Source organism: Heterocephalus glaber, unplaced genomic scaffold (assembly GCF_053883595.1).
Source record: "Heterocephalus glaber isolate CG9 unplaced genomic scaffold, H.glaber_assembly_v1.0 deba00001452, whole genome shotgun sequence".
Classification (NCBI taxonomy): Eukaryota; Metazoa; Chordata; class Mammalia; order Rodentia; family Bathyergidae; genus Heterocephalus; species Heterocephalus glaber.
Window position 1 is genome coordinate 15,086,511 of NW_028258302.1, and position 17,086 is coordinate 15,103,596.

A 17,086-nucleotide genomic window follows, 5' to 3' on the forward strand; every position below is an offset into this window, starting at 1 on the left:
CATCTGCCTGCTTTCCCTGCCAAACACGTTTGTATCCCTATCCCTGACAAAGAGCTTCAACACTGTGGGGCACTTCATGGCAGAAAGTACTGCAGAGGACTTGTTTCATAGTGAAATCCAATGTTCAGGGACCAGGCAGATCCTGTTATTTACTACTCCACAACTCCCAGATAACCTGGAGGCTCTAGAACAGGGATAGTGAACCTTTAAGAGCTTTCAATGATGATAAACAGCCAGGTGCAGCACATGTGCCATAGGTTCACTGCTCTAGAAGGACTGGGTCTGTTGTGTGCATTTTCCTTTAGACAGTGCCAGGCACTCAATACAGCTCACAAGGTATCAGGACTTATTAACTTCTAAGAAAATGAAAAAAAAAAAAGTGACATTTTAGATGGGTGTGGTGGTATATGCCTGTAATTCCAGTACTCTCAAAGGCTGAAGCAGGAGGGTTGCAAATATGAGTCCAGCCTGAGCAATTTAGTGAGACCCTGTCTCAAAAAGGCTGGGGGTGTAGCTCAGTGCAAAGGCCTTGGGTTCAATCCCCAGTAACAGAAAAAAAAAAAAAAAAGATTCTCTCTCTCTCTCTGTCTCTCTCTCTCTGGAACACAAGGCCTCAAGAGCTGGACTAAGTATCAGAGATCAAGGATCCAGTCCTGGCCTTGCATTTCATTCACTGGGGGTCCTGGGGCAAGCCATCCCTTTTCCTGCTCCTCTCTGGAACTTATTGTCCATATCTGTATTATACAGCTAGGGCTAGATCAGTGGTTCTCAATTCTGGCTGTACACTAGAATGAATCTGGAATGCTTTAAAATAATGGATACTTATAGCTGGGCGTGGTGGTACATGCCTATAATCTCAGCACTTGGGAGGCTGAGGCAGGAGGATTGCTTCGAGTTTGAGGCCAGCCTGGGCTATATAGTGAGTTCAAGGCCAGCTTGGTTATGTAGTAGACCCTGTATCAAAAAACAAAACCACAAAACAAACAAACAAACAAAAAAATGGATATCTGAACTGTGCCTCAGATCAATTAAAACAGTTTTTTTTGTTTTTGTTTTTTGGTATGGGGGAATCGATCTCGGGTCCTTGCGCATGAGCAGCAGGCTGCGAAACCATTGAGCTAAATCCCCGGCCCTAAAACAGAGTTCTTAGGGGTAGGAATGGGAGGTTTTTTTTGTGTGTGTGTGTGGTGTTATTAGGGATTGAACCCATGGCCTCTGCATTGAGCTATATCCCTAACCCTTTAAAAAATTTTTTCCTTCTGTTTTCACCCTGGGATAACCACTATCTTGAAATGTGATTTTACTGTCCCTTGTTTTTCTTTAGTTTTATCATATTTCTGTCTGTAAGCACATTTCTGAACTTCATGACTCTAGTTCCTCCCCACCCCTTTGATCCTGCGGGAATGAACCCAGGGCTTTCTCAATGAGTTACATCCATCCCCAGCCCTTTTTACCTATTTATTTTTAAGACTTGAAACAGGTTCTCACCAGGTTGCTCAGGTGGGGATCAAACTTGCAATCTCCTGCTTCAGCCTCCCAGAGTATGGGGATCAAGATGTGTCCTATGAGGCACAGCTTGCATGTGAGTTTTTTGGTTTTTTGTTTTTTTGTGTTTTTTTTTGGTACCGGGGATCGAACTCAGGACCTTGTGTTTGTGAGACAAGCAGGGCACCACTGAGCTAAATCCCTGGCCCCAGGAGGTTTTTAAAAAAAAATCCTGGATGATTCTGATGTAGCCTGGGCTGAGAACCTCTGAACTAGCTAACTTCTCTTACTGCCTTTTAAATTCTGGAAACATTTTTTGGTATGCCTCTAAGCATATAGATTGGCATTAGGAGCCAGGCGTGGTGGTGGACACCTGTAATCCCAGCACTCGGGAGGCTGAGGCAGGAGGACTTCAGTGAGTTCAAGATCATCCTAGGCTATGTAGTTGAGTTCAAGGCCAGCCTGAACTACATAGCAAGACCCTGTCTTCCCCCCCATGAAAAAAATGGTAAAAGACTGACTAGCATTAGGCTTTCAGGCCATATCTGCCCATCACAAACACAGAAGTCCCAATTTCTAATGTCTGTTTTGGTGTGGTTACGAACGAGTTCTGTTCTAGAATTGTTCGTAAGTTGGATTCATTTGTAAGCTGACAAAGTGAGTTTTATACAGTACTGTACACCTGTGAAAGTTCCCAACTTGAATTTTTTATAAGTCAGGGATTTGCTGTATATTCACTGCATGGGCTTATCCGAAACCCAAGTTTTCTATTAGCAGGGCCATGAGAACTTTCACACACACAGAATGCTTTAAAAATGCAACACCACTGATTTTTTAGTTTTGCCTTTGCAGAAAGTCATATCGTTGGAGTTGCAGAAGGTGTAGCCTTTTCAGACTGTCTTCTTTGACTAAGGAACAGGCATTTATTTCCTCCAGACCTTTTTTGGTACTGGGAATCAAACACAAGGCTGCACAAGCTAGGCAAGTGCTCTACCACTGAGTTCCCAACTTAAAAAAAAAAAAATTGAAGCAGGTTATCACTAAATTGCCTGGGATGACCTTGAATTTTGAATCCTTCTGTCTCAGCCTCCTGAGTAATTGGGACCACAGATACTCATCATCTTTCCCTGTCCTCCATATCATTTTGGGGCTTTTAGTTCATTTCATCTTATAATAGTCCTTTTTTTTTCTCATTAAACTTTGTTTTAATGGGTCTCAAAATTCTGTGACAGATTTTTGGTCAAGTTGTTTCCATTAAAAAGTGATTTTAAAAACTAATAACTTAAAACTGTCACACACAAAAAGAAAACAAATGGTCCACAAAACACATTCTCCTTTCCTCCTGAAGGTTTTACGATGCATTGTTATCATTAACCAGTCTTTTACTATTAAACTTAAATGGCCAATTGGGAGAAACAGTTCTGAGACCGGTCTTCCACCACTGATTAAGACTGGGGTGGCAGGTGTTAGGGGTGATATTCATTTAGCCTTCTGAGCTTTCTGAGCAGACTTGGTGACCTTGCCAGCTTCAGCAGCCTTCTTGTCCACTGCTTTGATGACACCCACAGCAACTGTCTGTCTCATATCGCGAACAGCAAAACAACCCAGAGGTGGATAGTCAGAGAAGCTCTCGACACACATGGGCTTGCCTGAAACCATGTCAACCATAGCAGCATCACCAGATTTCAAGAATTTGGGGCCATCTTCCAGCTTCTTACCAGACTGGCGATCAATCTTTTCTTTCAGCTCAGCAAACTTGCAAGCGATGTGAGCTGTATGGCAATCCAGTACAGGAGCATAGCCAGCACTGATCTGGCCTGGATGGTTCAGGATAATCACCTGAGCAGTGAAACCAGCTGCTTCCATTGGTGGGTCATTTTTGCTGTCACCAGCAACATTGCCATGATGGACATCTTTGACAGACACGTTCTTGACGTTGAAGCCCACATTGTCACCAGGAAGAGCTTCACTCAAAGCCTCATGGTGCATTTCAATAGACTTTACTTCAGTTGTGACATTGACTGGTGTGAAGGTGACCACCATGCCAGGTTTGAGAACACCAGTCTCCACTTGGCCCACAGGGACGGTACTGATACCACCAATTTTGTAGACATCCTGGAGGGGCAGCCGCAAAGGCTTGTCAGTTGGGCAAGTGGGTGGCAGGATGCAATCCAAAGCTTCAAGCAGTGTGGTTCCACTAGCATTGGCATCTTTATGAGTGACCTTCCATCCCTTGAACCAAGGCATGTTAGCACTTGGCTCTAGCATGTTGTCACCATTCCTACCAGAAATTGGCACAAAAGCTACTGTGTCAGGGTTGTAGCCAATTTTCTTAATGTAGGTGCTGACTTCCTTAACAATTTCCTCGTATCTCTTCTGGCTGTAGGGTGGCTCAATGGAATCCATTTTGTTAACACCAACAATGAGTTGTTTCACACCCAGCGTGTAAGCCAGAAGGGAATGCTCACGGGTCTGCCCGTTCTTGGAGATACCAGCTAAGAATTCACCGACACCAGCAGCAACAATCAGGACAGCACAATCAGCCTGAGATGTGCCTGTAATCATGTTTTTGATAAAGTCTCTGTGTCCTGGAGCATCAATGATAGTCACGTAATACTTGCTGGTCTCAAATTTCCACAGGGAGATGTCAATGGTGATACCACGCTCACACTCGGCTTTCAATTTATCCAAGACTCAGGCGTACTTGAAAGAACCCTTCCCCATCTCAGCAGCCTCCTTCTCAAATTTTTCAATGGTTCTTTTGTCGATGCCACCACATTTGTAGATCAGATGGCCGGTAGTGGTGGACTTGCCTGAATCCACGAGTCCGATGATGACGATATTGATATGAGTCTTTTCCTTTCCCATGTTGGCTTTGATTTAGTGGTGGTTTTCACTACACCTGTCCTCTCGCGGATTTGTTGCGAAAAAGCCTTTTTTTTTTTTTTTTTGAGACAGGGTCTCCCTATGTAGTTTAAAATGGCCTTGAACTCATTATGTAGCCTAGGCTGGCCGTGAACTAGTGGCAGCCCACCTGCCTCAGCCTCTCAGTGCTGAGATTATAGGTGTGCACCACCATGCCTGACCTGATAATGTTTTACAAATATTTTCTTCTAGTTCTTGGCTTATCTTTTTCACTCTCTTAACAGTGTCTTTTACTGAGCAGTTTTTAATTGGAATGAAATTCAATTTATCAATTTTTTCTTTCATGGATTATGCTATTGGTGTTGCACATAAACCCAAGGTCACCTAGACTTTCTTGTTATTTTATAGAAGTTTTATATTTTTATATCTTATATGGACATGTTACACATTTTAAGTTTTTTGTGAGCAGTACAGCGGTAGATCCATTTTTTTTTTGCATCTGGATGTCCAGTTGTTACAGCACCACTTACTGCAAACCGTCCTTTCCACTGAAATTTTGCTTGTCACAGATTGACTGTATTTGTGTGTGTCTATTTTGGGGTTCTCTGTTTATTGCATGTTAGTCTATCCTTTTACCAGTATCACTGTCTGGATTATTGTAGCTTTATAGTAAGTCTTGAAGTCAAATAGTCTCAGCTCTCTTCTTCAGTGTTAGTTGGCTATTCTGAGTCTTACGCTTCTCCATACAACCTTCAGAGCCAGTCTGCTGATGCTCACAAAATAACCTGATGGGACTTTTATTCTGATTATGTTGACGCTATAGAGCAATTGGAAAAAACTGACTTGATAATAATATAGAATCTTCCTATTCATGAACATGGACGACACTCCACTTATTTTGATCTTTGATTTATCAGTTTTGTAGTTTTATTCATACAGACTTTCTACATTTTGTTATTTATTCCTAAGGGCTTTCTGGGGGGAGGAGTACTAATGAGGGCTGGACAGGTAAAGCACAGGGTGCTTTTGGAGCAGTAAAACTATTTTGTATGACAGTGTAGTGATGAATACCTGACACTGTACATTTGTCAAACCCATACAGCTGAGGCAGGAGAATTGCCATAGTGTAAGGTAGGATATGGACTTTAAGGGGCCAGGAATTTAGCTCAGTGGTGCCTCCGCCTGCCCCGCAAGTGCAAGGACTCGAGTTCGATCCCCTGTACCAAAAAAAAAAAAAAGTATCATACTAATACTAATGTAAGATGTTAATAATAGGAAAAACTTGGCTGAGGAGAGATGGGGGGATCGGAAGTTCAAGCAAAGGCCCCGGATTCGGTTCCCAGCATAATAAATAGTGGCACGGAATGTGGCTCAGTGGTCAAGCAATGTGCCTACCACAAAGGCCCTAGATTTTTTTGTGTGTGTGTGAGACAGGGTCTTGCTATGTGGTTCAGGGTGGCTTCAAACTCACTATGTAAAAAATAAGAACCAAGAGAGATTATGTAAAGGTGCAAATTTCCAATGATGAATGTCATTATATTGTATACCTAAAATGTACCAATAAAAAAAAAAACCTCACTATGTAGCCCAGGCTGGCCTCAGCAATTTTCCTGCCTCAGCCTCTTGAGTGCTGCGACTATAGGCATGCACCACCATGCCCTAGGCCCTAGCTTTGATTTCCAGAACAAAACAAAATAAAAACAAAACAAAACACATACACACACATACCCACAAAACCAGTACAATGGTACATTCCTATAATCCCAGCAGATTGGGAGGCTGAAGCAGGAGGATCATGAACTCTGGCTAGGCTAGGCAACAGAATGGGACCACGCCTAGGGACAAAACAAAAACTCTAGATAAAAGGGAGCCCCTGGTTGCTGGGTGTGGTGGCACACAGCCTGTAATCCCAGAATTGAGGAGGCTGAGGCAGGATTGCTGAGGACAGCCTGGACTACATAGTGAGTTTGAGGCCAGCCTGAACTACATAGCGAGACCCTGTTCCCCCCCAAAAACCGAAAACATGGGCCAGGGATTTAGCCCAGTGGTGCAGTGCCTGCCTGCCTTGAAAGCACAAGGTCCTGAATTCGATTCCCAATACAACAAACAAACAAAAAAGGGAGCCCCTGGTGAGTTCTAATGGCTCTTCTTGCCCACAAGGATCAAGCCTATAGTCTCTCACCAAGCACAGGAAATCCTCCACAGTTTGGCCCTCTGGTTCCCCCTCTACAATCCAGCCAAACTAAATTACACAGAGTCCATGAAATAATCTGTGAAATTACACTATTCTCTTGGTCTGGAACATTGTTTGTTCCTTCCATGGTCTCAAAATTTTTTTTTTTGTACTAGGGATTGAACTTAGGACCTCGAACTTGCCAGGCAGGCTTTGTGCCACTGAGCTACATCCTCAGCAGTGTGGAAATATCTTGAAGTTCCTGTAGGCTTCAATCTGGGAACACAGCCTGTAGCAGGCTTTGTAACACCAACTACTGTGTTTCTGGCAGGGCCTCTTTCTTACCTGTCTCCTTATCCAAATCAAGCATACCCAGCTGGCCCCTGCCTGGTTCTTTCCAAATGTAGGAATAGAAAAATCACCAAGTGGCTGGGGATTTAGCACAGTGGTGCTGTCGCCTGCCTGGCAAGCGCAAGGTCCCGTGTTCAATCTCCATACAAAAAAAAAAAAAGAAAGAAAGAAAGAAAGAAAAATCACATCACCAAGTTTTAGCAGTGAAACTACATTCCTCCAGCATTGCTGGGTGTGGTGGCACACACGCCTGTGCTGTAATCTGAGCACTTGGGAGGATGAGGCAGGAGGATTGCTGTGAGTTTAAGGCCAGCCTGGACTACACAGTGAGACCCTGTCTCATAAACAAACAACAAAACAAAAACCAAACCCCTAGCTCTGAACCACAGTTCCCAAACTGTATGAAGATACTTTAGGTGCCATGGCAGATTCCAGGGAGTAAAGTGGGATATTTTGGTATTGGACATCTGTTGCCTACTGAAAAAACTATTAACTCAAGGTAGTTTGTAGTTTCATTATATGTTGCCACTACACTGCTTTTAAGTATGCCATTTTAAGAAGCGAGGCTTTTAGTGGATGCTGTGATAAAAAGCAAATGAAAGTCAATGTGGAATAGGAAATATGGGTGGTGGTTTCTTATTTGATTAGAAAATTTGACAAGTTATGCAGTGCCCCATAGATACACAGATTCCCTAATAACTGCAGTTATTTAAGAATAAAATACTGTTTCTTCCAGTTTATGTGTATTATTTTTAAAATAGCAACTAACTCATTAGGATATAAACACTTATTAAGTGATTTGGATTTAATTACTCAGTAAATTGACCTGTTAAGTATTTTTTGGCTTTGGGGTGCCAAGAAAAAGTTACTGCAATGGTAATGGTGCTGTGAGCTGAGAAAGTATGGGAAGCTCTAGTCTACGAGATGATCTGATAATCCAGGACCCAAGAAAAACCACAAGTTGTGAAATCAACCAAGTGGGTGATGACCAGTATTCTTCCCTCCAATAAAATAGAAAGGTAAACAACATACTGCACGTGGCAAGGTTAAGTACTGTATTATTGTGTAAAATTTTTGCTCATTTTGTGTGTGTGTGTGGGCAGGTCACAGTGTGAAATGTGTCTTTCTTTTCGGTACCGGGGATCAGGCTCAGGATCTTGTACTTGCCAGGCAGGCACTGTGCCGCTGAGCTACATCCCTGGCCCCAAAATGTATATTTCTTATGTGGTTCTGGTTTTAAAAGTTTGAAAAGCCACCAAGACTCTAAACCTTGTTTTATAGAAAAGAAAGCCAGAGTGAAAACTGATTATTGCAGATCACAGCCACCAGTGCTGGGCTTTGTGCTCAACCTGCTGGGTGGGCGGCCACTGCTCACAGTGACCTCACGAGGCAGACCTCATGCCGCCTGGTAAAGGGTGGTCACTCAAGTTCACAGAGCTACACAGGGGAAGGACCAGGTCCCCCCACTTTGGTCCCAAGACCCACTTGCACCCCACAAATGACACCAGCCACATCTAGAACAAAATGGTTTTAATCAATTGCGTCACCCTCACTCTCCTGGGAGCAGAGCAACAAAAAGGCTCAGCTCCTGCCCCCAGAGGACAGTAAGGCTTATGTGTCTCTCCACACTGCAGGGCCCAGGCTGGGCAGGCAGGGGCGGGGGGCAGGTGGCAGGGAGGGAGGAAATGGCGGGTGGCTTGAACACAGGAAAGCAAAGGGGCCCTAGCTGGTTCTTGTGTCCCAGGGCCTAGTCCCAATACTCCTACTCCCCCCTCTCTGGTTAGAGAAAGGTCATGGAGGAGAGACAGGGGAGCAAGTCCCAGCAGCAGGAGAAGCAGCAGCAGCTGTTTCCTTCACCAATAAATATACTTCATTACCAAGCTAGAAGAAGAGAGGGGTGGGAAGTGGGACTGGGGTGGGCAGGAAGGGGGGGAAGCTGCCACCTGTGTCGCTGGGATTAAAGCAATGAGATGGTGCCAGACCCCCCACCACTAGCCTCACCCCCCTCGTCTTCTTAAAACTGTGAAAAAGCTTTTAACATGGCCCTCCTGTCTCCAGGGCTGCTCTGAAGCCTGACTGAGAGGAGGCACCTGGCAGAGACAGGGGCTGAGGGAGGGAGGGAAAAAAGGGAGGGAGAGAAGGGAGGCTGCTTCTCCCCAGAGGCTGCAGCTGGAGGGCTGAAGCCAAGGAAGCACAGAGGGGAAGGGGAAGGGGAAGGGGAGGGAGAGGGAAGGGAGGATGAATCAACTACCCAGAGCAACTCCTGAGCAGGAGCCAAGGGGGCAGAGGGAGAGGGAGGCTTGGTGGCGGGTGACCGATGCATCCAGTGTAAAGCTTGGGGCTGCTAAGGAGGGAGGGCTGAGCTGGGGATTTTCCCACCCCCTTCCCCCCAGAGCAGCAAGGGACAGAGAAAAGCCATCACTTCTTTGGTCTTTGTGGCGGCTCAGCACATGGGGTGGGAAGGAGGGCAGAGAGGGCAGAGAAGGGCCCTTAGCAGGAAGCGCCACCTCAGCAGAGTAGGCCTGGCCGGGAGCTCTGGCAAAAAGGTCACAGTGAGGCCGAGGAGCACCCGAGTGGCCGTGGTGCAGAAGTGGCTGCACGGGTGGGTGGGGTGCGGTGCGGCACCCCACCCCCTGCAAGGTCCCTCAGGGAAAGGCAGAGCCTCCAGAGGTGGCCAGGGAGTGCAGCCCCAGGGCCAGAGCTGGTGCCTCGGAGGGGGTGATGAGGTTCCCTTGCCACTACAGTAGGTAGTTTGGCCTTGCCCACTCCAGGGCTCCCATTCTTCTCTTTGCCTCCACCCTAACCTTCCCTGAAGACCACGGGAGGGGGCACTAGCCCTGCAGGTGAGATAGCCAGAGTGGCAACAGGCCAAGGCTAGCCTTTCCCAGCTGAGAGTTCCATTCCCCTTCTTGCTGCCAAATGAAGGGCACGGCAGTCCTTGAAGACAGCATCAGCCCTTGCCTCCCTAATGGAGGTGGAAAGGGTTTTGAGGCAGGCCAGAGCCCTCCAGGGACATAGAAGCAGGGGGCGGGGCAAAGGGAGGGGCTTCCCCTCCTGCTCTTCTGCTCAGGGCTGGGGACAGTCAAGGGACAACCAGCCCAAGAGTCTGAAAGCCAGCGAGTTGCAGCAATCCCCACCCCCCAATGCCAAACTAACAAAGAAAACAGGGGAAATGAAAAAAATGGGGGTGGGGTGGGAAGACAATCCGAAACAGAACCCCCTGACCTCTTGCCCAGGGAGGAGGGCCAACCAGAAACTGGGCTGGGGACTGGGACTAAGGAGTGTCTAGCTGGGCCGGCACTGCACCTGGCCCTCGGAGCTGTCCTCATCATCAGAGGCCCCGGCACCCCCACTGCTCAGGCCTGTGATCCGGTAGCCCATGTTGAGCAGCATCACCTCCAAGGGGTCTGCATTCATGCGCCTTTGGTTGGCCTGAGAGGCACCCTCCATGTCCTCTACAACTCGGCCTGTGAGGTCTTCACTCTGTGTGGAAAAGGGGTAATGTGAGGGACCCCAGGACACATGAGGCAGGCACATACATACTCTTGCACATGTGGACAGGGGCAGGGGGAAGGAAATACAGAGCCAACTACCTCGACAGGAGGATGTGCACAGTGGGAGATGTTCATGTGTGGAAGAGAACACTCATACTGAGATACACATGAGAATGTACGCACAGTGGGATGTGTATGAGACAGATAACACACCACACCAGGCTAAGCACATATGGGCAAGGTGAACACAACATAAAACACAGCAGGGAGTACGCTGGGGGACATACCAAGTCGGATATACATGGGGCAGCACACATACTGGGACACAGAAGAGGGGGACAGACATACAGCCCCACCCCCATCCTGTTCTGCTGCATTCCCAACAGCCCTTCATCTTTTTTTTTTTTTTTTTTTTTTGTGGTACCAGGGATTGAACTTGAGACCTTGTGCTTGCAAGGCAGGTGCTGGAACCACTGAGCTAAATCCCTAGCCTTCCTTTATCTTTCTTTTTGCTTTCCTCTCAAGGGAGGCTTCTGTAGGGTCCTCTCTTTACAAGTCCAAGCAAATTAGCTCTGGAAGCAGATCCACCTTGTGACTTGTTTGCCAGCTGGGAAAGGGCAGGAGATGAGAAAAAGGAGCAGTGGAGGCCTCAGGCGGCTCGTGGGCTACCACATTGGGAGTGGAGGGACCAGAGCAGCCTAAGTGTCCCTGTAGGCTGGGCTTCAAAAGTATCAGGGTTTTTTTTGGTACCGGGGATCGAACTCAGGACCTTGGGCTTGTCAGGCAGGCACGGTGCCACTGAGCTAAATCCCCAGCCCATCACTTCTTTTTCTTTACAGCAATCTTTGGAGTGCTGCTGTCATCCCCATTTCCAGTGTATAGATGGTTACGTGTCACAAGCAGTAAGTGAAGAGGTGTGACTCAAACTCAGGCCCATCAGATTCCAAAGCCTGTGCACTTCCTTATGACTGAGGGATGGGGCCCTGAACACTTCTGGGCAGACGCACTGCAGAGTTACATGAGGAGAAGGGCTCCCAGGGGACCTCTGAGGCACCCTTCTCATGAGGGGCTACAGCTGGTCTGCTTCTCCCTATGTTGCCTGCACCCCTGCTTGTTGTATGGCATCTCAGCTTCACAGCTGGCTCAAGGATGTGCTCCAAGAAGGCAGGAGCCTACTCTTGCCCTGACAACTCCCCACTGCATTTGGAATTTCTAGAACCTGGGGGTTCCCACCTTGACCCAGTTTGGGGCTCTAGGGTAAAAGCTTACTCACCCAGAAGCTTCTAGGATCTGTATGGTTCATTTCTCTCCTCATCCCTCAGAGGCTCTCAGGGTCCCCACCCTACCTCCTCCCTATCGAGCTTTGGCCACCTTGCCCATGCTCTCACCTCTGGTCGGGGGTTCCAGAGTCGCACGACAGGGTCGATGCCGCTGGTAGCCAGGAAGCAATAGCTGGGGTGTGGCTGCAGGCAGTTGACAATGGACTCATCCCCCTGGAGCACTCGGACAAGGTTGGTGGTCTCTTTTTCCCAGATGAAGAAGGAGCCATCATCAGAGCCACTGACGATGTACTGAGCATTGCTGGCAGAGGGGCAAAGTGCAGGGAGGTCAGGTGGGGTATTGCCCTAAAGCCTCAAGTACAGGCTGTGTGGCTTAGGGCAAGGGGGAGCAGGGAAGTCTGGAGTCACTCAGGGGGCTGCTCTTAGCTCGGAACTCATGGGACTCTCTCCGTACTGCTGACACTAGTCATGGATCAGTGACTGCCTGTGTCCCTTCAAGACAGTCTCCCTCAAAGTACATTATAACCTTTTTGGTGCTAGGATTAGATCTTATACCTCTTAGTTTCTAAGTACACCCTAAGTACACCCATCTAAGCCTTCCCTCAGCAATCCCAGGCTTCTTGGATCCAGGCCCCAAATCTAGTACATCTACCGAATAGGGGTTCACATACTACTGATATTTAGAGGGGATCCTGATGATGAGATTTCTGATTCGTGTTCATGGGTCTCGGTTATCCAAAGAAACTGTAAACATCTGCAAACGAGGGTTGAGACCTGGACTTTGTCCCTTGGTACCCAGGGTGTAGTTCTGAGCATACAAATGGTGAGTTGAGATTCCCAGCCTCTGAGGGGTCTTGCTTTATCCTCCTCCAGCAGAAAGAACCTCTGAGCATCCAGATAAAGAGGGCAGGGTCTGGCATATGCAGACAGAGACAGTAGGAGTAGGGGTAAAGGAATGGTCCAGGCACTGGACTGGATGCTTCACTTGGATTATCTTATTAGTTTCTATTATGGCCCCGTAAGTAGGTATGGCTGGTTTCATTTTGTAGATGAAGAAACTGAGGCTGACAGAGGTGATGCCACTTGCCCTAGAGTACAGAGGCAGAGCTGGGAACTGAGGTTCTTTTCTAAAAGCACTATGCCCTCAAAGCTGCCCCACCCCTAAACTCCTACTGCCAACAGGGCTGGGAACCTCCTTCTGTTCAGGGCCTCAGACCTGCCGAAGAAATTGGCCTCCTTGATATCTGTGGTGGTGTTGCAGTGGCCACAGTAGCGGAACTGGTAGTCGTAGCTTCGTTCTCGCAGCACCATCTCATCTTCTGAGATGGAGTCCTTTCGGCTTGTGCTTCGGAGACGGACAGGGCCACCACCACCAGCTCCCTTCTTCTCCTCTGGGGGTAGAGATCAAGGAAAGGTGAGAGTCTTGTCTCTCCTTCTCCCAGTCCCCTATGACCCTGTTTCAGCCCAAATATTGGCAATGTAAGGCTACCTGCCTCTACTATTACTCTGGAAAACTGGGAAAAAGTGAGGAAGATGCATCTTTGGGCTCAGCCATCTTTTGAGGATATTTAAAAGGAAACTTCTGATGTAGGGAAGAGTCCTGGTTCAGGTCTCTGAGTAAAGGCATGGAAGCCCCAGGGATACACAGCCTCAAGATATGTTTGTGTGAAAGAGAGGCAGGTTAGGATGGGGGGAAGGCACTCACAAAGGCAGCCTAAGTGAGTGGCTTTTATAGACAGATTCATAGCTCTTAAGGCAATAAGGACCAAGTTATTATAGATCTCAACTGGGGCACTGACTGACAGGTAAAATCATGATAGTTTTCTCAGTTCCTAAAAGGGCCATGTTTCTGCTTCCTTTTGAGCTCCTGGACATAGTGATCCCTATGCCAGGGACAATTTACCTCCTGCAGCCACCTTGGATCCTCTGCATCCCTCTCACCCTGACTTACATGTCTCTTCCTGAGGAACCCTAGACTGCTATTGGGTCTTCCCTATATACTTATGCCACTCAGAGGCCCTGCCTCTTGTCCTTCACTATCCTTCCTTCAGGGCTTGTTCCTTCACTAGGCTGTAAACTCCAACAGTGAAATCACATCTGATGGGGTCACAGCTATATCTCCACGACCGAGCACAGTGCCTGGTGCATGACAGGTGTCTGCTAACTATTCATTAAACAAATGAACTAATCCCATGGCTAGTAAACTGCAAAGGAGAGAGGTGAGGATCTGCCTCTAGTGGGCTCACCTTCCATGTTTACAGACCACACTACCATGTCCCAGCTTGCTCTCTAATGCTAATGTCACGAGCTGGGCAGGATTTGTGCAGGTGAGCAGTGGGTTCAGAGGCTGTGCTGTGCCCACAGCCACCACTGGGTAGAGCTGATGGCATTTCTACTGCATTGAGCTGCTGTTTGTGCTGCACTTGCGGACATTCCAACCAAGGCCACAATCAGCTCCTGCCTCTCAGCCCAGTGGAGCTGCCAACGCTCTGTCTAGGAGCAGGCGGGAAGGCCCAGCTGGAGCCCATCTGGCTTGACTGGGCTCAGTTTACTTCTATACCAGGTGCTTTGAACATGCTATAGGTAATCCTCAACAGAAACTCTCATAGGAGGTGTTAGCATTTGTCCTTTTCAGGTGAGGAAACTGAGTCTCAGAGAAACTCAAGATCTCTGGATCATATGCATTTAGGCTTCTCCAAACCCAGAACCATGTCCTCTCCAGAAGGTCATGTAGCATCTCAAATAGGTGAGTGACAGCAACTCTTCCTCAGTGCCCACTCACCACCATCGTTTTTGGAGAAGAGGGCGGCTGTGATGTCTCGGCCCAATGCATCACAAGCGCTGCTGTGGGCCTGCTCCGGGAACTTCCCTTTGAAGTCATCCAGGCACTCCAGGGCCTCAGCCACATACTTGAGCTCAAAAAGGCAGCGAGCCAGGCGGAAGTGTGCCTTCAGATGGCATGGATTGAGGGAGATGGCCTTGAGACAGTCCCTCAGGGCATCATAGTGGTCACCGTCCCTGGGAAGGCAGGGGAGTACAGCTTGGAGGTGGGGCCATGTGGCAAGCAAAGGGTACCCACTCAGTCTCCACTGCTTTCTATGGCCTCCCCAGCCCGCTTCTGACAGATTTCAGGGTGAGGGAACTTGGGGCATGAAGAGAATCCTGGTTCAACCCAGTCCTCCCTCCTGGGGAGATGGAATATGCTAAGGAGAAGCCAGGAACCCTGAGGGCTTGGGGATGGCAAAAATGGTGTCAGGCTGCCCTCTGCTGGGCACAGACTGCAACTGTGCACCACTCACCCCAGGCACCCGCAGCTCTGCAGCAGAAGGCCTGGCATTCTGCCCATCTCAGGCTCCCCAGGCCCTCCTCTTTCCTTCATCCACCTCCTCAAATCCCCCTGCTGGCCTTCAAAGCCATGTCCAAGGCAGGGGGCCCTCAAGGACAGTTCTGTGGTCTGAGGAAGCCAGAAGTGCCAGGCCAGGGACTCAGGGTCTGACCAGCAGGCAGCAAGCCCTCAGCCAGACCCCCCTCTGTCCTGGCTGACTGATCCACAGCAGCTGTGGCCTCTACCTCCTGAGGCTGGAGGATTGGGCTGGACTGTCTGGCAGAGTCAGCTCTTTGGAAGCTGATGGTGAGGGGGCTGTGAATGCTCCCAGTCATTCCCACTCACTTCTCCAACCTAGAGTATGGATGAAGGGAAGTGGGAGAGCTTTGCATTTTGGGAGAGGAAAAATAAGTGGGAGGAGATAAAAGGAGAAGCCCCTCCTTCTCCCACTCTGTGTCAGAATAAAGGAGGCATGCACCCCCAGCTACCAGAGTCCTGTCCTCACCTCTTGTCTGGAAAGCCAGTCAGGACACAAGAAGCACTTTTCCTTGGAAGCGTATTTTTTCTCCCGCTGCAGGGTTGGAGTAGGCTGAGCCAAGCCATAAGCAGCACTCCCCAGAGCTGATGGCAAGGCTCACGACCCTCCTGCATGGCCAAAACATGCCTGACAATGGGAAGGCTCCTCCTGACTCTTCTCTCCCTCTCTCCCTGTGGCACGCAGAGGGAGCACCCAGCCTCAAAGTAGCCATACTCAGACCAGGAAAAAGCAGCTCAGAAGCATGGGGCAGGCAGGAGACAGAGCCGCTTTGATGGCAAGGCCTGAGTCAGAATGAATGGCTATGATGGAGGAGCAGGCGCTGTTTGGAAACCCAGTTACTGCCTGCAAGGTGTCCCTCTGAGCTCCCGGGGAAAGCCAGACCAGAGACCAGCCAGGAGCTAGAGGGTGGTCTGCATCCAGGAGCAGATGGTAGTCCTGGGGAGACTGGCCTTGGGACAGAATGTGACATTCTAGGGGTCAGTGGCAAACATGTGGGGGTGGGAGGAAAGAGCAGGCTGGCCCTAGGGCTCACCCATCCTAAACACACTGCCAGATTAATCTCCCTGAAAGGACAGCCCCTCTGCACATCCCTCTCCTACATCAACACTCTCTAGTAGCTGCCCATCATGCACTGAATTCAGGCCAAACGCCACCACTTTGCATTCCAAGCCCTTCCCAGGCAGGCCCCAGGCTACCTCACAGACTCATCTCCTGCCAGTCCCTTCCTCAACCCTCTGCTCCAGCCAAATGGATTTGCTGTTCTGAAGCAAGCTCTTTAGTCAGTCCCCAGCCCCCATGCCTTTGTTCACACCATTTTATCTCCCTACAATGTCCTTTTCCACCGTTCCCTCCTCCTCTTCATCTCCTTGTCTAAGTCTGCCCACACTGCAAGCCCATTCAGACATCACATCTTTCTTTTATTCTCTTTTTGCAGTGTTGGGGATTGAACCCAGGGCCTTTGCACTGAGCTTCATCCCTAACCCTTTCTATATTTTATTTTGAGACAGGGTTTTACTAAGTTGTTAACTGCCCAGGATAAGCTCAAATTTTCAATCCTCCTACCTCAGCCTCCCTGAGTGCTGGGATTACAGGTGTGCACCACCATGTTTATTTACTCTACATCTGACTCAACTTTGCTTGATTCCAACAGCATTTTACCTGACCATCAGAGTTACTGTTTCCTGCCTCTAATGCTGAAATATGGACTTTATCTCCTTGTCTAAAAGCTGGGTGCTCTGGGGCACAGGGAACTCAGAGTGACAGAATTCCACATCCCTAGCATTTAGTAGGAGCTCAAAGTACAATTTGAGGGCACACATAGGCTGGAAAACCACCAATCTCTTTTAGCAAGAACACAATCTCTTTTAGCAAGAGCTCTAAGTCTCAAGCCTTGGTGAAGAGTGCTATATTCTACTCAACTGTTGGGACAGAGAGGTGAAACACCTCAGGATGGCCCCAAAATGGTCATCTCCTGGATTTGGGAGCTACCTGAGTTCTAGGCAAACTGCTGATGCCTGAGCTAAGGCCTGTAGGAACAGCATCTTCCCTACCCCTCATTTATGATCCTGCTGACTT

The 17,086-nt window shown here is 48.5% G+C and overlaps 1 protein-coding gene and 1 pseudogene across 9 annotated transcripts in view; both read right to left on the minus strand.

Annotated features, from left to right (window-relative positions):
- Positions 1 to 2,665: 2,665 nt before the first annotated feature.
- On the minus strand, positions 2,666 to 4,421 carry LOC101696629 (elongation factor 1-alpha 1 pseudogene; annotated as a pseudogene). Its single transcript, XR_015452767.1, has one exon. The product of XR_015452767.1 is annotated as an elongation factor 1-alpha 1 pseudogene (transcript).
- A 3,968-nt stretch (positions 4,422 to 8,389) lies between these two features.
- Wdtc1 (WD and tetratricopeptide repeats 1) overlaps positions 8,390 to 17,086 on the minus strand; it is a 62,708-nt gene continuing 54,011 nt past the window's right edge. For all 8 annotated transcript variants that reach the window (XM_021263134.2, XM_087215483.1, XM_087215481.1 and 5 more), the window contains 4 exons: positions 14,431 to 14,666; positions 12,865 to 13,039; positions 11,757 to 11,949; positions 8,390 to 10,357 (listed from right to left, as the gene is read on the minus strand). In XM_021263134.2, the coding sequence (XP_021118793.1) occupies positions 10,160 to 10,357; positions 11,757 to 11,949; positions 12,865 to 13,039; positions 14,431 to 14,666 (802 nt within the window). In that variant the 3' untranslated portion in view covers positions 8,390 to 10,159. The remainder of the gene's footprint in view (positions 10,358 to 11,756; positions 11,950 to 12,864; positions 13,040 to 14,430; positions 14,667 to 17,086) is intronic.